The sequence below is a fragment of the Patagioenas fasciata genome, chromosome Z (genome assembly GCF_037038585.1).
Source record: "Patagioenas fasciata isolate bPatFas1 chromosome Z, bPatFas1.hap1, whole genome shotgun sequence".
NCBI classification, from domain to species: Eukaryota; Metazoa; Chordata; class Aves; order Columbiformes; family Columbidae; genus Patagioenas; species Patagioenas fasciata.
In genome coordinates this window covers 48,997,194-49,019,090 of record NC_092560.1, presented here as the reverse complement: position 1 = coordinate 49,019,090, position 21,897 = coordinate 48,997,194, and the positions used below count along the sequence as shown (strand labels likewise).

At 39.4% G+C, this 21,897-nt stretch overlaps 1 protein-coding gene across 4 annotated transcripts in view; it reads right to left on the bottom strand.

Annotated features, from left to right (window-relative positions):
* The window catches only part of APC (APC regulator of WNT signaling pathway), a 103,252-nt gene that overhangs the window by 10,528 nt on the left and 70,827 nt on the right, over nt 1-21,897 (bottom strand). For 3 of the 4 annotated variants that reach the window (XM_065861175.2, XM_065861174.2, XM_071802444.1), the window contains exons 8-13: nt 11,810-11,914; nt 7,946-8,068; nt 5,026-5,404; nt 3,753-3,848; nt 2,756-2,895; nt 710-787 (exon numbers count right to left, since the gene is read on the bottom strand). In XM_065861175.2, coding sequence (XP_065717247.1) covers nt 710-787; nt 2,756-2,895; nt 3,753-3,848; nt 5,026-5,404; nt 7,946-8,068; nt 11,810-11,914 — 921 coding nt within the window. The remainder of the gene's footprint in view (nt 1-709; nt 788-2,755; nt 2,896-3,752; nt 3,849-5,025; nt 5,405-7,945; nt 8,069-11,809; nt 11,915-21,897) is intronic. The other variant, XM_065861176.2, reaches the window with a different exon arrangement.

The following is a 21,897-nucleotide window of genomic DNA, read 5'->3' as shown; positions in this document are numbered from 1 at the left end:
GTTACCCTATTATTTACATGCAACAAATGCCGGAGGAGCCACAATACTGTATTAACCCTCTTTGTAATCCCAGTCGATTAGTACCATCACCAGTAAACTAAATTAGAGAATCTCAGATCACTCAAACTTATCTTTAAAACTGGATTTCCACTAAAAGGTCAGCATCATAAAAGTGAGTTTTATAGCCCACATGTCATATGTGCTTTGGCAAAACAAAACAAAAAAACAAACACCAAAACAAAACATGACCCACAGTTAAGCACTTTTACAAGACCAAAGATGTACTTCATAATTTGTGGAATGAGTACAGGTACAAACTTTGCTTCAAAGTTAAGGCAGACAAGACAACATAAGAACAGCAATTGTTAAAAAACCCCACAAAACTCAAACAAACCAGTGAAACTGCCAAACAAACAAAAAACACCAACTAAAACCAAACCTAAAAAAGTCCCCCAAAACCAGGTTGGGATAAACAAAGTACATTTCAAAGAGAGCCTAATTAAAAAAAAGAAAGGCTGGCTATGGACAGCACACTAGAAACTTTATGAAGATGACAAAATTCAAGTATAAAAAATAACCAGTGGTGAGGCTGAATGAATAGAAAGAAGGTAAATATTATGAAAAGAGAGCAGAAATACAGTATTTTAATACAATGCAATGAAATTCATGGAAATGTCCAGGCTGAAGAAATATTTCATAAGGATGTTACCTGCTGTAAGTCTTCACTTTCAGATTTCAATTGGGCTACAAGAGCTCTCATGCAGCCCTTCATAGAACATAATGTAGCCTGTTCGGAATAATAAGAAAAAAATGAAGAGTCTTAAATGTCAGGTTAGGTGGCTTACTTCTGCAGTGTATTTTGATATTTTAAGCTAATCATATCTGAAATGCAATAAAAGCTTAGTAAAATAATATCGCCAACAATAAACATTTGGTTTACAACTACTAAAAAATCAAGCATAACTGTCAGTATCTGTTCATAGAATCACAGAATCATAGAATGCTAGGGATTGGAAGGGACCTCGAAATATCATCTAGTCTAATCCCCCTGCCGGAGCAGGAACACCTAGATAAGGTTACACAGGAAGGTGTCCAGGCAGGTTTTGAATGTCTCCAGAGTAGGAGACTCCACAACCCCCCTGGGCAGCCTGTTCCAGTGCTCTGTCACCCTCACTGAGAAGTTGTTTCTTCTCAAGTTTAAGTGGAACCTCTTATGTTCCAGTTTAAACCCATTACCCCTTGTCCTACTATTGTTTGTCACCGAGAAGAGCCTGGCTCCATCCTCATGGCACTCACCCTTTGTATATTTATAAACATTAGTAAGGTCACCCCTCCGTCTCCTCCTCTCCAAACTAAAGAGACCCAGATCCCTCAGCCTTTCCTCATAAGGGAGATGCTCCACTCCCTTCATCATCTTACTTGCCCTACGCTGGACTCTCTCCAGCAGTTCCCTGTCCTCCTTGAACTGAGGAGCCCAGAACTGGAAACAATATTCCAGGTGTGTTCTGGACAATAAATAAGTGGTAAAATTGTGCTAAATTTTATACTTTTTTACAACAGGTCTATGACTTGATCTGGAACTTTACTACCTTACAAGCCACCTTTTATTATGTGCCAGATAAAAATCACTTGTGACCTGGCCATGTGTTGTTAATGTCTACTGAGCCTCACAATCTTTTTTTTCTCTCAAATAAACATAGTATGAAAAATAATATGAATATTTAAAATGATAAATATAGCAACATTTCTGACATTTGAAGAACAACTTTTTAGGGATACAATAGCAACAGATAAACTGAAAGGCTTATGTTGGAAATTGTGACAAAATACTTCAAAAACAACGTGTGTTTTAGAACTGTACTACTAGTCAGCTGGACAGCATATACATTTACATCTCTGAGTAGTTTAGTTTATGCTATATGCTATAAACCCAGTAACTTCAACCCTGTAGCGGTTATGGATTGGATGATGTAAAGAGCCAATATGTTGTGAAGTAATTCACTTGCAGCAAGGATTTATGGTTTAATCTTGGTCTAAAACTGGGAACAAAAAGCAAGTTACACGAATCCTGTCATTTCCATTCACTTCTGAAATGTCTTCCTCTAGAGCAGAAAGATAAAAGTCTTCCCAGTATGAAGTTATTTTAAGATCCATAGTTTGGCAAACTCCGGGGCAAGAAATTATTGAAACTATTCCATCTTTTGAAAGCAAGGTCCTTGTTAGAAATCAGAGGACTTCTTCTCTCTTATAATAATTTGAAGTAGCTCCTATTGTAAGCCAGATATGCTCCAAATATTTAAAAGCAAGCTCCAGCATGAAGATGTTTGCAAAATTTCAGACAGTAATAGTATTGTTAAATAACTGACAACTTTACAAAATTTGACTCAATTAGTAGTTCTAGTTCAACATCCTCAGAAAAATCAGTCACTATCTGTAATCAGTGGAGAGACCACCAGCATTATGTGCTATACTAATCTAGTGCTCATAAAAAAATAAGCCAGTAGATAAAATCCTGACTTCCAGTGACAAATTAAAAGTTATATAATTTAAGCGTTTATACTATACTTGCATAATACCATACTCAGTTTGTGGTGTTCTGTTAGGAGCAGGATGGAGTGACAGAGGTATTCTGAACTTCTGTCCTGAGCTCAAATTCAACATCCTATCTTGGAGATTTTCATCACCCATCTTGAGAACCACAATTCAAACATAGCTATGAACTGAAATTGCCGTATGCTTAAAATTCTACTCTTACCTTGTTTGCCACATCTCCAAAAGTCAGGTTTGTCAGAGCCATTCCAGCATACCTCCTTAAGGTAACACTATAGTGATCATTTGTAAGTCCATACATTTCACAATCCACTTGCAACAGTTCAGCAATGGCCTGCAAACCTCCTTTAAAAACCAACAAATAAGAAAATAAATGTATCTCTACTCTAGTATCACTAGTGCAGTACATATATACCACAAGCAAGTTGCATTTATATGTACAGAACAAGTCTCAAACGTTTAAAAATCAGAAGCCTCAGAAAGGTAAATAAATTGTTAAATACTGACTCTGGATCTTGAATCCTGTGCTTAGTAGCAGCTGAAAGGTATGACAGCATGACACTGACATGTCAGGGGAGAATGGGAACAGGAGGAATTATGAGGAAGTAAGAAGCACACTCATCTTTTAATTTCACCCAGCCAAAATCATGTTTGACCAATGAACTCGCACCGGTTATATCAAAGGCTGTTAGTAAATCTGAAAACTAGTGATTCAATTATCACTGAAAGTTATTTTCTGAGAAAAGATACATAGAATATTTTCATTGATAACAAAAAGCAGCAAATTAAGGAAAAATGCATGCACAGAATTTACTGAGCATGGCCTAAAAAATTCAGGCTGTTAAACAGGAACCAACTTGTGACAAAAACCAAACCAAAACAACAAAAAAACCAACAAAAACCTCCCACCCTGGAAAGCAGTCTCCATTGAAATTGCAAGTATTTCCACAGAAAAATAGTCTTCCAAAGTCACAGTTAATGCCAGAAAAAAGAGTAACTGACATAATAATTTTTCCACTGGGAAATGGTATGGTTAATTTAAACTGCATTAATCACTTAGAAGGCAACAACTGACACCAATGAACTGATGATCTGTTTAAACTAGTAGTAAAAAAAGCCATATATCCAGTGAGGCACACCAGGAGTGTCAGCGTTTCCTGCAGGCTTCTCAAAGGAAGTCAGAGAAAAGCATTTGGTCTTACCAAGCTCATTCATCGCATGTCTGTGTTCTTCATCAAATGAAAGCTTCATCAAAACACACACTGCAGGACAGATTTGATGATCCACTGGAGCAGGCACTGATCCAGAAATAGGTAACAATTAGTATTTCCTAGGTGATTTTGTCTAGTTTTCCAAAGCAAACCTAATCTTAATATAAATCAATTACATATTTGTTCAGGGTTTGCAAGTCTCCAGTAATCTACGAACAACTAGTTAAGAACGTTACTAACGTGTACTAGAAATACATTTGAATCTGAAAAAGAAACTAGGGGAAATCCTGAATCTATGTATTAAGTAAGAAATATGACTCCCAGTACAAAAAAAAAATAAAACTTACTACTTTTAAAAATTAAATAATCTAAGTCAAACATATCAACAAGGTTAAATATTCTGCTGACATTAAATAGTACGCCACCTAACGTGAAGCTCTTTCTTTGGTTGTTATGTCCTTATGAATGATTAATTAAACTCTTTGTTTCATAACTGAGAAGATTTAAAGTTCGTAATTTTGTGAGCTAGGTTCCGGCTAATGCACAAATGGCACTGGCACATCTTGTTCTACTCCTGCTAAATGGTTTTTGCGGTAACCTGCAACACACACACCACAGCCCACTGATTTGAGTAGTGCTCTTGTTACAGACACCAGCAGCATATTTACAAAATACCCTCAATTCAGAAAAGCAGGTAAGCAACTCAGAAGGTTAAATCTTTTTTCTATCTGTTCCCTGAGAAAATTCCTATTCACTTACAATATCATCTCTCTTGTATTTTAACACTGAAATAGTTCTTAAATACCACATGATAAAAACCAGTTCATATTATACTGAATAGATTGGGATTATTTAATTTTCTGTCTCTGTCCCTTTCCTAAATGAAATGTGCTATCTCCTGAATGTATTTGTATGAAAAGCAGTTTGAGATTATTTATCTAGATATGTTTCATTATCCCTTAAAATGTAAAACAGAATGATTGCATATTCAATATCATAAATATAAAACACTAGAACTATAATCCGGGAAGCACACCAAGATCTATGATTAAACTATGAAGCTTATAAATAGGGTATCATACCCACAAAAGATAGTATTTCCTAACGCTACCTCAACCTAAAAAAAGTAGATATATACACACAACATACATAGAAGAAAACTCACATACATTCACTAAGAAGCCAGATTAAATTAGCATTTCTATAAATTAACTGTTTTAAATATATATGCTTGAAACACTTTTATACTGCTTGCAGAACCTACTTGGGTTTTTGTCTTGGTCCATGCCTTGTTCATGTGCCTCCTGCCATTCCCAACACGTTTCACAGTATGCACGGATCTGCTCCAAAAGATGGAGCACGCGGATTTCCCGTCTGCCTCGCTTGTCGTCAGGCTGAGAGTGAATGATGTTGTGCAGGGCTGCGCTGGCTCTGGCACGGGCCTCTTTACTACCACGAGAGTTTCCTAACAATACAGAGTCCTTATCGTTGCCATGTAAGAGCTGGATGAGGAGAGGAAGACATCCAGACTGACGCATGGCTATGCAGCTGTCTTGGGAGCTAGACATTGCTAGCAACGTTCTTGACATGTCATCTTTATCATGAGTACCAAGCATTGATAACAATGAATACACCATTTCCACCTGCAGGTCAAATCATTTTAAAAATACTGTTACATTTTAAAAATACACATTAAATGAAACTAAAATTAAATTTGAATAGAACACATGAGCAAAACCCCCTTACTTAACGGCACAAAAATAGTGCTGTTTAGAAATAATTAAGTACTATTACTACTTCAGCATTCATAATCTTAGTAATTTCATGTAGTGGTTAAATGGCTAGGTGGTAGCTGTATCTAACTGTTTTAATCTACTAGACCAATGGCAAAGACCTCTAAATGTCCATTGTACAAAAAGATTTAATAACCATACCAATGAAAGTGTTTCAGAAATCTAAAATATATCTAAAATCAATTCCATCTTTAAAAACACACTATATGAATCACACTTTCAGGTAAAGATGCTCTTCAGTGAAAAACTATGTAATGTGGCATTAAATACGATGATACTAGACAAATTATGAGAATGATTTCATTAATATTTTGTTTACATTGTGCTAAAAAAAATCTTACATCCATCTATTTTTAAGTTTTCCTTTAACACTATTTCAAACTAACGAATCATTTTTTGTTAGGATGACTTGCATATGGACTGGATTATTTACAGCAAATACAAAACTGAAGTGTTAAATTAACACTGTGTCAAGTTTATGGGGATAGAACTAGTAAAGCAAAAAAATGCCCATTGTAGATGTATGTAAAACACTGAGCATTTGTCAAATTAAATCAAGCCATGAAAACCCAGCATTACACATTTAACTTTGAGTAACCAAATTTCTCATTAAAAAATAGCAATTATTGAGGGATTCCCTTGTCTGTCAATACAGTGGTCAATCCACTATTTTGTTTGCCTTTCTCGTTTTGTTTTCTTCAATAATAGCTTTAGATCAAAAAATGCATTTGGCTCTTCCAGTGAACTTTCAGTAGAATAACAGGATGTAGAGGACAATGTTAGATATTATGTAGGAACTCCAAACTCTTAAAGCCAAGGTAAACAGGAACATTCATAATCAAAACACAACACAAAGAAACCCTCAAAGGGAACCGTGAAGTAGCTGTGTGTGTTTCTTTACAATATACCAATTAAGGAGGAAATGAGACTTTGGACTATTACGCAAAGTTTTCTACTAATAACTAGATAATTGTACTGGTTACCAGACCAATGAAAGATTTTTTCTAATTCTAATGTGTCTGAAGATGAGTGCAAATACCAAGTTATAAAAACCTGGATAGCAGCAGACTAAGCATGAAGTCTGTTAATGCGTACTGCTCTAAATAATGTTGGATTGCTGAAGCAATAAAAATCTTAGAATGTGTGCAACTGTATGATCATAAGCAAAATCCACTGAAATAGATCTGGAGCCAATTTTATGTCAGATTAGTATCACGCTTAGGAGATCCTGTCTTCTTGGTTTGGAAAAAATCAAATACAGTATTAAAACAAACCACTTGGATTCTTAAGGCAGAGTGAATTGAATATGCTTCATGCATGCCTCTTGACAGATATTTCAAGTGGCAGCTTTAATCCAATGTTATTTAGAATTGGAATGTAAAGTTTTTGACAGAGAATAGGGCTGTAGAACCCAACAAAATCTGGCCTCCAGGTTGTGGCAAAAATAGTATAGGAAAAACAAAAAATATTTGTCTGTCTCTTTCTGTATACACACACTGCCCACAGAGACATCATCTTCTGCATCTGTAAATGCATCTTTTCATGCATTAATATTAAGCTTTTCCTATCCCACAGCACACTCAGTTCAACTTATTTCTTTGGCCACATCCTTCCACACTCAGTCCCTCTACCCTGCCTTCATAAGGACTCTCCTCTTATCTCCAGATTTTGGGAATTCTACAATTTGCAATGAAAACACAGGCAGACATTCTAGCTGATATCAGCCCCATTTGGTACACGCATACAGTGCAGGACTGAAATTACAATATTATAACACTGTTCTAAGGCCCAAAGTAATTAATACTGTGTCAAGCTAATAGGGTCTGCTTCCCAGAAGACTGCGCTCAGCACACCACCAATATTATCTATCCTGTTGCTGATTCCAGAGGCAGTATGAACTCCAGTGGTTCATTAACTCAATTCTGTTATAGATTTGCCCTTTTCTTGCCCTCTCTTTTTATGCTATATATATATACTTGGAGCACAGTCTTTTGTGAAGAGACATCATGGTGAAAGGACTACATAATTTTTTCTTCTATCTCTTTTTTGTTTCCTGTGTATTTGATTTCTTAGAATTTGCATCTGCTTTGTGGATCTGGACTCTGGATAAGTATTCAAAGCACTGTTCTTAAAAGTGTTAGTTTTCATAACAGATTATAAACCAATATCACAGATTTTTAGATATTTCAGTAATTTCTACTGTAACAACTTTTAAGTGATCATCAACAAGTAAAACAAAGAATTTCTGTGCATATATTTTAAAAGTTGAAAAAATATTCTAAAATTTTAACTCTATAAAATTACTGTGTGTAGATAGATAGTCAGCTAATATTAGTATTACTGGCAGAAACAACGAGGTTATTGTATTAGTAAAAATGTAGCATTAGCGACCTGTGGTTTGTAATCTTCGGTTACCTTGGTACCCAGATGACTTGTCAGTCTGCGAGGAACAGAATAGTTACTACCAGAGCTCATAACACTGGCTGTCTCATGGTCCATTCGAGCAGCAGAACCCTACAAATTTAAACAACAATTCAGTATAAAGCAAAGTCTGAGTGAAAAAGCAACTATTGCCTAATTCAGTTTCACCACTGGATGATGAAGAGATTTTATTGACAGTAGTGAACTGTCAACTTATTTTGCTTTACGTTAGGTTCTCTCTCCCCTAACTCAACTTAGAACCGTTAAACTGTGTTTTATTAACCATTTTTCCTGAAGTTAATTCCCAATAGAGTTCTATTTTCAATGGAAATATTTCATAATTACTATTTGCACCAAGAAGAAGGTGAACTGCATTTTGGAACAAATCGAATTATAATTTTTACAGAGAGAAAAAAACCAGACAACTTTGATGGCAGATTATGTAGTACACAGGAATAAGGCTGTAGTTCTTCAGAACACAACCAGGTATGCAAGAACTGACAAGTAAAAAGATTTATCTGGACAGGGAGTAATCCTACTTGAATTTGTTCATATCAAAAGCAAATAAAGAGCAGATTAATCTATTTAATTTTTTAATCAAAAACTAAAAAATAATGCTGACGCTACTTGCTCTAATTTTCCTAGAAATGACTGTAAATAGCAAGCTCCTACCTGTAGTAGTAAGACCCGTATTTTAGCATCTTTGTTCTCTTTTAATCCATTTTGCCTATTTACATTTCCTTCCCCACCCGTTCTCCCCTTTTTTTAAACTATCTTTTATCTAATCATTCTCTTTGCATTTTTTTTTTCCTTTGTCATGGCTTGCTTTCTTTTGCTCTGCCTCCTATCTGTGAAATTTTCCCTCTTATGTCGCTACTTTTCCATTTAGGGAACTTAAAAAAAAATACGTACGAAGAATGAACACCTTTAGTACAAGAACACTGTCTTTCTGAGGTAGTCACCAGTCTTTTGTCGATCCTCTACAAAAGCTAAAATCTGTTCATGAAATTATTAGCTTAATTTGCAAAACATTTTCAACCTATGTGGATCAATGAGTAGAAGAAAACTGTACGAAAGACACTTTGAAATAATTTCTATGTTTTTTCTAGGTGTACCATAAAGAAAGAACAATCCTGCCTGAGTATTTGCTGTTCACACAGTTCAATATCTTAAATTTGAAGCTGACAGTGACTAGCAGTAAAAGGTAGGAATAAGTTCATGTTGCATTTGTCTGGACAGAAAAAAATTCTAGTTATACTGGCATGTTTAAGCACACAGAATTATGCTTGTTTCACTCTCCCATTTGAATCCAGAACATTTCATGTGTGTTCCATAATCAGCATTATGCAAAGAGTACAACTAGAATGATTTAAATTCACACAATTCACTCCAATATACATTTCCTACATAAACAAGCCCTTATTTTCTGTGATGACTACAGCAAACATTTAAAATCTTAAAGCTTTATATAAAAATTATATTGGATTTTCTAAATTATTTACTTAAATAATTATGCAGTGCTAGCAATATGGGAATGAATTACCAGAGTTTTACACTGAGTAATCCCTTCGTAGTATCTTGACCTCAAAGTACATTCAGAGGATTACAGGTTCAACATAATGTATATGCCAGAATTCTCCATTAAGTTCAGTAGGTTTGTTTTATCCAAAAGGTAAAAAAGACAGACATTTGTAGCACTACCTATCAACATTCATCATGGTGTAAACAGAAATAGCATAATTTTCCTATTGTTTCCCCAAAACTCTATCAACTTTGATTCAGGTAACTATTTCCTTCAGAACCAACATGCAGCCTTGCTTCTTTGAGGATGCCATGATGCTCAAATGAAGTGAAACCATTTCTCAATGGTTCCTGAAGACTGGTGTGAAAGAACTAGTGTAAAGTGTGTTGCCATTCATTGGAGAAAACGGGAACTCATGAGATGTAATGTGCACCCTTCTTGTGTAGAGCCTTCTCTTTCAACTGTCCGCTGCACCTTATTTTCTACTTTTATACTTTACTGTCTTTCACTCATTGTTTTACTATGCTTGCTATTGATACTGTCTATTAGATAATGTCCCCTATTTTGTGGCACATTTTCTTAACAAAATAGACAATCTCAATGAACTTTATAAAACTTGCAAAACAAAGGTCTGAAAAAAAAAATTTACTTCAACAGCAGGATAATGAGTCTAGTGGAAAAGAGAAGACAGCTGAAAGATGGTGCAGAAAAGGACAAAACTGAATCCTGAAAAACCCTGGATGCAATCAGTAGTGCTTCAATTAACATTGATTATATGACTCCAAAACCAATTAGAACCAAATTATTTGGTTAAAACTTTTTTTTTTTTTTTTTTCCACTCAAATGAATACTGATGGCTCCAAGTATATTGAGCTCATTTATCAGAAATAAATGTTGTGCCCAATCCATTAAACCTCCTCTGTCTGGACTTGCACTGACAGTAAATAATCTCCAGATGTCCCTTTTAACACAGATTCAGTGCGCCGGATGTATTCACCTCCAGGAGGAGAGAATATGCATGTTTGACACATTTTAATGAGGCAAAGTTCAAAATTGCGCAAATCCTCAACAGATGATCTCAAATGAAGGATGAATGAATCTCCCACTTGCGTAAGACTGTCAAGACATGACAATCCCTTCTCCCTTCCCTCTAAAATATCTGTTGTTCAGAATAACTCCTGATTCATACTCTGAAGATGGATGATACATCCACAGTTCATCAATGATTTAAATACAATATGCTTTCAGCCCCAAAGCAGCACTGAACTGTTTTCTTCTCAAACAATAAAGCTGTCACAAGAATTAGAGTCAGAGTCTCAAGCAACTGTTCAGATATGGCTGATAAAACTTAATTCCAAATGGTGATCAAACATATTTCAAAAGCAAAATTATGGGCTGTGCTTACTGTTTAATCAAGTGAAATATTCTAGCCAAACCACAATTCTTTCTGATAAATCTTCCTGTACAAGACATTTTCAGAAGGATTTAAGTAATTCTACTTCCTTGGAGTAGTAAAAATATTTTTAACATATATGTTCAACCATTAAATTTGTAGTATGAATTTTTAAGAACCCCATTACTAGTGGGAATGTCTCAGCTACAGTTGGAAATCATAAAGGGAATGATTATTAGCCCACAGTAAATAAATCAAAGTCTTTTTAGCCAAAGAGCGAAGTAATAGATTTTGATAAATATTTGTTTTAAAAGACAAGTAGAGAATTTAGCATAGCTCTCAAAATATCAGACTAATGTATTTACTTAATAAAAGGACCAGCAATGAAAGATTATTTAGAAGCATTTAAATAACCTTTCAGCCCAACACTAGATTATCTCATTGATACTGTGGCTTCAAAGCTGTATCTAAAATAGTACTGAAGAAACATTAATTATAAACCTGCCATTTGGTTCTCCTATTTTTTAAAAAATCACTGATATTTCACTGCTATTTTCTAAACTGAAAATTTGAACAATTTTCAATAGTTAAATTGTACTTCTAAGATTACAGTTCACCTACAAAAGAACACATTTTCTGTAGTCATTCTTGTTATCTCCTTCATCGCATCAGGCTCATTAATCATTTAAACAAAAGAAACACGCTCCCTGCATTACTGAATATTTATACTTCATGTCGTAAAAACATTTCTTTCCAATACATACAAGAAATTTCTCTTTTATAGATGGAAAGAAGAAAAACACATATCCTTCCAAAATGAGCAGTTTATACAAACACTGTAAGGTAAACACCAATATATTCAGCATTTTACATTTTGAGTATTTAATTAGATTATCAACAAACAAAATAATAAATTTACCTGGCCAGTACTGCTAGTTGCCATGCTGATTTCTGCTGCTCCTTGACCTTCACTCTGCCTCTCTGTATCATGGGAACCTGCATCATGCTTGCTTTGAGGCGCTCTCTGTTAATATAAGAGTTTATGAAATTACATACAGAAATGAAGTACACTTTATCATTCAAAGCCCTCTAGACCATGAATGCATCAATGCTGCATCCTCACAAAGCCACTGAACAGTACTTTGTATTTCATAACGCTTAGACTCAATAATTAACAGCTGAGACTGTCTTCGAAAAACTGCAAGATGAAAGTGAAGCATGTCCTCTGAGGATTATAGCCCTGCAAGACAAAGGATTTGCTGTGAGACACAGAAGCACCATTTTCCACCAGCTGTGCTCACATGGCTGTCAGAAATGTAACAGAATTGGAGCAAACAACTGTCTTCTCTGCAGTGTCACGTGATCTGTGCATTTACTGGAAACTACAGCTAGCACAGTTCAATTCAGCTTCACATTCACAGACAAATAATTTCTGCATGAACAGAGGGATACCTGAACTGTACAAATCCTAATTTTTAAGGACAAATCACTTTGATGCAAATAAAATTTACATACAGCCTGATACTGATCCACCTAATAATATGGTAACAAAATAAATTCAGCTCATCTTGCACGCTGGTACAGACATGTTTCAGTTCCTTCAGGAGACTGAATTTTCTATACAACTATACAAAAATCAAGCCGGTGTGACTGACAGGAATCATGAAATCAATATGAAAATCAGGCCTTTAGTTTCTTAATAAAGCAAACAGAATAACTGAGCACAAATGAAGTGTGCAAAGTATCCAATATTATCTAGTAATGTGTTTAAAATGTTTCAGATATTCAGAAAGGTGCTTGATGTCTGGAGGTGGAACGTTATCACCTTACCTCCAAAGCACAACTGTTCTCATAGTATTTGTTCTGATGCGAAATCTCATTTTTCAGACTCAGAGGCTACTACCCTGACACCACTCTTGCAGAACCTCTTAATTAATTTAACTACACTTGCTACATTAAATTCATTTTCTCTGTGTCTCTGCAATGTCCTTGAGCAGTATAGCCTATGATAGCATAGTCTGCCTCATCTTGATTTATGGAAATGTCTGTTTCACTTTTAGCAGAAACATACTTCTCTTCAATGTATATACACTGAAACAAGTTAACCTGGTGATCAAACTCCTATCACTGCAATACTAGCTCTGTTTTGTTCATATAAAGACATTAGAATCTCAAGCTCAGAAAGTATTTAATGTTGAACAGAATTTCAGAAACCAGTAACGAACTAAATACATATTAAGTAATAATTTTGGGATAAACTTAGAAAATGAAATCTATACAGTTTAACTAAAGGAATAATGTATGTCAAAGAACACAACAGTATCAGAAAAAGTACTGGCATGAGAAAATTGAAAACAATTATGGTTAACGTTTTTCTTAACATTGTATGTTCAATGATGGAAAATGAGTAAGCCACAAAACAAAACTCACAGAACATTTCAGGAGACACAGTGTTATTAACCTTTTAAATCAGATCTGTAATTTTAAAAGGCACCATCTCTGTCATTGTGTATGAAATGAAATTGTTACTGATGCTCATACAATGACTACAGAAATTTTTGTTGCCAACATAAAAGTGAGGACCCAGTGAAGATCAGGCCTTCTGTACTACATGTTGAGTTATATGCTGAATCCCCACCTCACAGTACTTCAATCTTGAATAAAGTATAATGATGAGTTTGACAAAATCCAGATCTAAGCCTCCAGTATAACTCATGAAAGAATTTTCCGGTCACTAGGTGACAGTAATTTTCAACCCCATGCAGAAAGTAGTACTCAACAACCGTTCATTAGCCACCCTCTGACCTACTGGGTCACCTGAGGGCGAATAATGCTATTCTTCCAAGAATGCTCCTGAGTTTGGGGCAATATTTTTGGGTGGTGATGATGGTGTATCTATTAAATAGTTTTGATGCTTCTAGAGCACAAACACAGGGGTATTTCATTCTCTGACAAGAGAAGTTTCTGCTCTCTTCAGCACTCTTTGACCTTCTCCCATTCACATACGTTTTGTTTGCTAGGTGCTATTTAGGAAAGATACGGCTTCCCGTTCCACTCACTACAAAAGGCAGTCAGTGTAACACTCAACGTAAATTATAATTATAAGGCATTTTTTAACAGTTACTAGGCTTATCTAACTTCAAATGCAGTATGCACTCACAGCATGCACACACATTACACATAGGTCATCAGCTGGGCTTGAATGTCAACCCTGCAAGTTCACAGCAAAGAGTTTTTACCACTTCAGCTACTGAAGTATTTTGAAGTGAGAAGCTGTTCTCTTCATGCAGACAGGCCCAAAGGAGTTAACAATACCATAGGCAGCAGATAGCAGGTATTTATGGAAAATGGAATCTTCATATAAACAGATATTTTAAAATAGATTTATATAAAAATATGTACCCCCACATATGGATGATTATATTTTTGTACATATACAGCATTATTGTAAATAAATGCATATTAATCTGACAGACTGTGGATTAGTATTTATAAACACAGTATAATCACTGCGAGTATGCTGCCTCTTCACATGACCTTTTGACCTTGAAAGGCAGGACCTGTGTATGTACACACTCTGAATCACATCAGCAAGGAACCAAAACACAGGAACAGCAGCAGACCCTTGTAACCTCCACATGAGGTTCAGCAGTTAGAAAGTGGTACAGAGGTCCCTGGTGGTAAACAGCAGCACCTGTTTTGAAGAACAATTTTTGAGGAGGCATAAGCTGGGTTTATAGCCCTCTGACATGTCTGAATTGTGGCATCACACCACCGAAGTCACTTCCATGCAGTATGCTTCTTTGCTCTCACAGCAGAACAGTGCAAGACTATGCGTGCCTGTCACAGGAAGACAGAGCCACTCCCTCCATCTTGCTTGCCACCATTTTCAAAGTGCCACCACCATATTTCTCTGTATTTACTAGTAGAAGAGAATCTCCTGGTATTTTATGACATTTGCAAGCATTGTAGGCCTTGATCATTTTGCTAAGACACAAATTACAAATAATTTAACCTAATACTTTGTCAACATGAGTTGCCAAAGCAGGTCCTTGTGTATTTATTAGAAGACTTTTCTACGCGTAAACCACTGTTTTTTTCCCAGCATTCCACTACTCTATTATTTTACATGTACTGAAAACTACAGGTACACTATTATTTTCTAAACATCAGAAAATGTATATTTTGCTATTGCTTCATATTAAACACAATACACATACAGCTATAAGAAGGTAAGTCAAAGAATACAACAACAAACAAAAATAAGAAACCATAAGATTGAAACAATTTTGCTACAGGCAAGTCAAAGAAATTCTAGTGAGTCAAATCCTTGAGAGAACTCCTGTCCATCCCAGTTTAAAGACTGCTGAGCACAATCTCTGTACAGAATAAATCCTTCACATTTTATCTACAGCAACACTGCCCAACAGAAATACTTCATTTATTTCAAAAAAAGAGATATTCTGAAATAAAGGCCTGTACCACTTTAACAAATTGAAACCCCCATATTAAACACTTGCCAAGAATATCTCTTTCCTTTAAATAATTTCAGATTTGTACCTGAGAGACAAAAAAACTCTTTGGAGGGGTCTAACTCTACAGGGGACTTCAAACATTACTACGAAAGTCTTGCAAAATTTCTAACAGAAGTCTCACAGAATTTGAAGCTCCCATCACTTGCAGGCAAATGACTTCAACTTTTTCTAGTAGCATTTACAACACTTAGTAATTCACCAAACCTTTAAAATTTGCACCAAAATTTTCTCTGCTCATTGATTTCCAAAAGCTATTTTTATGGTGCAGTACTGTATTCGGTCTTACTCCACAAGATATATTGCACTTGGATTCCACAATGATTGGCTTCACCATAAGGGCCAACTGTACCAGTAGACAAGCTATGGTATTTATAATTGCTGTTACTATATCTTTATAAACATAAGGAGCACATTCGATTTGGGTATCACTAGATCAGACAGAGTATAAAAACCTAATAAATGCCTCAAGTTTAGATTTTTCACTTATATGGACTCTGCAGTTTGACTGCTACTACCTTTCTCCTTGCTACCAGGCAATTTCAGAACTAGATCCAGCTGCTCTCCATAGAAGATAGCCATCCTTTGGAAATTATTAAAACACATCATAAAGTATTAATAAGTATGTAGTGACTGTCTCCTTTACCACCAGCACCCTGGTAACATCTGACTACACAACTAGCCCTCCAGATAGTTCATGGATAAGACACACCACAACAACATTTTGATATATTAGAACTTCCAGGTATTCAGCAGCCAAATAACTTGGTGAAAGGTATGAAAAACTAAGACAAAAACTTATTTAATCCTGTAGTTGCATCTCAGTGCATTTTGAGTTCTTGAGCTTAAGTGAATCCAAAGTATAGTGATTATTTTTTTTTTACCAGAGTAAGAAATAAACACTCTGGGGACAGGACCTGCCCAACTAAATGGGGCAAAGTATCTGTTGAGAGACTGGCCAACCAGGTAGGGAGAGCTTAAAACTAGGAACGATGAGGGACAGAGCAATTACTCAATAAACAAGTAAGGAAGCTGGGGACAGGGCAGGCAAGCAAAGGCCCTGGCTGATGGGAACGCAAGGGCAAAGCCACACAACTGGGGTGGTGAAGTGGAATCCCTTTCAGCACCAGCACACAAGGAGGGAGGTACAGCAGAACAACCTCATGGGGAAAGCTCTCAGGCCTGTGTGGGGAATTGGCACACCTGAGTGCCTTGACACTAATGCATGCTGCGTGGAAAACAAACAAGTAGTTAAAGTGTGTGCAGTCATGGGGCTACAACCTCATTGAGACCACAGAGAAGTGCAATGGGATAGCTCACATGACTGGAAAGCTACAATTGAGAATACAGGTATTTTAGGAAGGGCAGGCTGGGAAGGCAAGGAGGGGGGGCTGTCCTTTACGTAGGAGTGGGTCAGAAGTCAGTCAAGAGCTTGTAGGTGAAGATTAGCTAGCAGACCAACGTGTGCTGTTGTAGTGGACATCTGCGAAAGACTTCCTGATCAGGAAAAAGAAACAGATGAGAACTTTTCCAAATAAATGGAGGAAGCCTTGTGTATACATGCCCTGGCCCTCATGAGGAACTTCAGCCACCCTCGTATCTGCTGGAAGGGCAATACCAGGACAAAACATTCTAGGAGATTTCTTGAGTCCTCTGATGACAACTTCCTGACACAGGTGACTGAAAAGCCAACAAGAAGCGGTACACTGGTGGACCTGATACTTACAAAACAGTGGTTGAGGACATGAAAATCAGAAGCAGCCTTGGCTGTGGTGACCATAAGATGGTAGGGTTCAGGATCCTAAGAGGAAGGACAAGGGCAAAAACCAGGACCACAGCCCTGCATTGCAGGAGAGATTTCACCTTCTTCAGACATCTCCTGCAGCAACAGGTGTGGTTGCTTGTGCAGTATGGCACAGAGGTTCTGCTCTCCTTGCTTGTTAGATCTCTCATCGCTTGGCAGTGTCCTAGACTGCTGCTGGCCATGGTCTCCTCCAGGAAGAGAAAAAGACTGTGGCGACTCAAACAGAGACCTTACACCGAACCATGGCTGTTCAGGTCACTGGCTGTGGGGAGTGCCAGAGCCTGCTGCTGCCATGGGAGGGAGGCCAGAATTCAACCTGTGTGAGGTGTGAGCAGGTGCAAGATCTGCTCAGCATGGTTGCAAAACTCAAGGAGGAGGTCGAGACACTAAGGACCATCAGGGAGTGTGAAAAGGAGATAGACTGGTGGAGTAATTCCCTGGCGTGCCACTCAGAAAGGCCTCAGGGGGATATGCCCCAAAAGGTGGCAGACCACCTACCTTGTCAGGCAGAGGTGGAACACCCAAGACAGCCCCTGCCCTGCCGCTGTCACGCAGAGGTAAGTGACCTAAAATATGAGGAAGATTGGAAGCGAGTTCCCGTTCGGCATCATGGGAAACCCCCCTCCCTACCTGCTTTATCTCCCCAGGTGCCCCTCTGTAACAAGTCTGAAGCCCTGGAGCTGGAAGAGCAGGTAGGTGAGGACGTGGTGCAAGATCCGCCTACAGGGACACGTAGGAAGAGGCACTTAACTCCGCACCTCAAGACTGCCTCTGACAAGAAAGAAAGAAGGGTGATTGTAATAGGTGATTCCCTTCTGAGAGGGACAGACGGCCCAATATGCAGAGTTGACCCTCATCATAGGGAAGTTTGTAGCCTACCCGGGGCCCGGATCAGGGGTATCACCAGGGCACTCCCTGACTTGGTGCACCCAACAGACTACTACCCACTGCTGATCTTCCAGACAGGTGGGGAGGAGGCTGCATCCCGCAGTATGAGGGGAATTAAGAAAGACTTCAAGGATTTGGGATGGATGGTGAAAGAGTCTGGAGCTCAAGTGATTTTCTCGTCACTCCTTCCATTTTTGGGTGACAACATGGGATGGAATAGAAGAATTCAATCCATAAACGACTGGCTTCGAGACTGGTGCTACAGGCAGGGCTTCGGATTCCTTGACAATGGCTGGATTTATAGGACACCAGTCCACACAGTGATGCGTGGGAATGGTTTATCCCGCAGGGGCAAAAGGATGCTGGGTCAGGAATTAGCAGGGCTCATTTGGGGAGCTTTAAACTAGACTTGAAGGGGGATGGGGTTCTAGGTGGGCTTGCACCAGTGGGGCAGCAATCTAGAATTGATGGGGACTGGGAGGCCTCCCATCCCCCTAGGGTGGAATCAGTATGCTCACCTCGCTCCCTGAAATGCTTGTACACCAATGCACACAGCACGGGGAACAAGCAGGAGGAGCTAGAAACCTGTGTTCGGGCAGGAGATTATGATCTGGTGGCAATTACGGAGACATGGTGGGACAGCTCACATGACTGGAACGTAGTCATGGATGGCTATGTCCTCTTCAGGAAAGACACGACAGCCAGGCAAGGTGGTGGAGTTGCTCTTTACGTGAGAGAGCAACTACAATGTATTGAATACTGTCCAGGCACAGATGAGGAGCAAGTTGAGAGTGTATGGGTGAGAATTAAGGGGTAGGCTGGCAGGGGAGACACTGTTGGGGGTGTCTACTACAGACCACCAGATCAAGGTCAGGAAGCTGATGAGGCCTTCTACAGGCAGCTGAGAGCACCCTCACAATCACAGGCCCTGGTTGTTGTGGGGCATTTTAACTTCCCTGATGTTTGCTGGAAGGACTACTCAGCCAGCCAGCCACAGTCTAGGACATTCCTCCAGTGCACTGAAGATAACTTTCTTATGCAAATGGTAGAGGAGCCAACCAGTAGAGGTGCACTGCTGGACCTCACCCTCACTAACAAGGAGGGTCTGGTTGAAGCAATAAAGGTTGAGTGCTGCCCCGGTTGCAGTGACCATGAAATGGTGGAGTTCTGGATCTTGTGCAGCAGGAACAGAGTAGCAAGCAGAATTGCAACCCTGGACTTCAGCAGGGCAAACTTTGGCCTTTTCAAGCAATTTCTAGAGAAAATCCCATGGGCAAGGCTGCTTGAAGGTAAAGGGGCCTGAGATAGTTGGTTAATATTCAGGGATTTCTTCTACCAAGCTCAAGATCAGAGCATCCCCACACGTAGGAAGTCAAGGAAGGGAGCCAGGAGACCTGCGTGGCTAAACAGGGAACTGCTGGGTAAGCTCAGGTGGAAGAGGAGAGTTTACAGATCATGGAATGAGGGGCTGGCCACTTGGGAAGACTATAAGGCTGTTGTCAGGGGATATAGGGACGCAACTGGGAAAGCTAAGACCTCCTTAGAATTAAACCTGGCAAGAGTGGTCAAGGACAACAAAAAGAGCTTTTTCAAATACGTGGCAGATAAAACTAACACCAGAGGCAATGTCGGCCCACTGATGAATGAGGTGGGTGCCTGGTGACAGAAGATACAGAGAAGGCAGAGTTACTGAATGCCGCCTTTGTTTCTGTCTACTCTGCCGGAGGCTGTCCTGGGGAGCCCTGTACCTCTGAGGCCCCAGAGGAAGTCAGGACGGTGCAAGAATTTGCCTTGGTTGACGAGGACTGGGTTAAGGAACAATTAGGCAATCTGGACATCCATAAATCCATGGGCCCAGATGGCATGCACTCACGGGTGCTGACGGAGCTTGCTGACGTCATTGCTGGACCACTCTCCATCATCTTTGCCAAGCCTTGGGAGATGGGAGAGGTGCCTGAGGATTGGAGGAAAGCTAACGTCACCCCAGTCTTCAAAAAGGGCAAGAAGGAAGACCCAGGTAACTATAGACCGGTCAGCCTCATCTCCATCCCTGGGAAGGTAATGGAACGACTTATCCTTGGTGCCATCTCAAGGCATATCAAGGATAAGATGGTCATTAGGGGCAGTCAACATGGCTTCACCAAGGGTAAGTCATGCTTGACCAATCTCATAGCCTTTTATGAAGATATAATGAGGTGGATAAATGATGGTAGGGCGGTGGATGTGGTCTACCTTGACTTCAGTAAAGCATTTGACACAGTCTCCCACAGCATTATCATAGCTAAACTAAGGAAGTGTGGTCTGGATGATCGGGTAGTGAGATGGACTGCGAACTGCCTGAAGGAAAGAAGCCAGAGAGTCGTGGTCAATGGGGCAGAGTCCGCTTGGAGGCCTGTATCTAGTGGAGTGCCTCAAGGGTCGGTGCTGGTGCCAGTACTGTTCAATATATTAATCAAGGACTTGGATGAGGGACTAGAGTGTACTATCAGCAAGTTTGCTGATGACACCAAGCTGGGAGGAGTGGCTGACACACCAGAAGACTGTGCTGCCATCCAGTGGGACCTGGACAGGCTGGAGAGCTGGGCGGGGAAAAATTTAATGAAATATAACAAGGGCAAATGTAGAGTCTTGCATCTGGGCAGGAACAACCCCAGGTTCCAGTATAAGTTGGGGAATGATCTATTAGGGAGCAGTGTAGAGGAGAGGGACCTGGGGACCCTGGTGGACAACAGGATGACCATGAGCCAGCACTGTGCCCTTGTGGCCAAGAGGGCCAATGGCATCCTGGGGTGTATTAGAAGGGGGGTGGTTAGTAGGTCAAGAGAGGTTCTCCTTCCCCTCTACTCCGCCCTGGTGAGACCCCATCTGGAATACTGTGTCCAGTTCTGGGCTCCTCAGTTCAAGAAGGACAGGGAACTGCTGGAGAGAGTACAGTGCAGGGCAACCAAGATGATGAAGGGAGTGGAGCACCTCCCTTACGAAGAAAGGCTGAGGGAGCTGGGTCTCTAGTTTGGAGAAGAGGAGACTGAGGGGGGACCTTATTAATGTCTATAAGTATATAAAAGGCGAGTGTCATGAGGATGGAGCCAGGCTCTTCTCGGTGGCAAACAATGATAGGACAAGGGCTAATGGGGTCAAGCTGGAACACAAGAGGTTCCACTTAAATTTGAGAAGAAACTTCTTCTCAGTGAGGGTGACGGAGCACTGGAACAGGCTGCCCAGGAGGGTTGTGGAGTCTCCTTCCCTGGAGACATTCAAAACCCACCTGGACATGTTCCTGTGTGACCTCATCTAGGCATTCCTGCTCTGGCAGGGGGACTGTACTAGATGATCCTCTGAGGTCCCTTACAATCCCAAACATACTGTGATACTGTGTGATAGTTGAGCCACTTTTCAGATGGATCTGGACAGGTTGGAGAAATGGGTTGATAGAGAATCTTGTGCAGTTCAGCAAGGAAAAGTGCAAAGTCCTGCATCTGGGGAGGAACAACCCCAGGCACCAGCAGATGCCAGGGGCTGCCTAGCTAGAAAACAGCTTAGCAGAAAAGGACATGAGGGTCCTGGTGGACACCCAAGCTGAACATGGACCAAAAATGGACCCTTGTGGCAAGAAGTCCAACAGTATCCTGGGCTGCATTAAGAAGTGTTCTGCCAGCAAGTCAAGGAAGGTAAATCCTCCCTCTCTGCTCCGTGCTGGTGAAGGTACATCTGGAAAACTGTGTCCACTTTCAGCTTCTCCAGTACAAGAAAAATATAGACGTACTAGAGTCAGTTCCGTGCAGG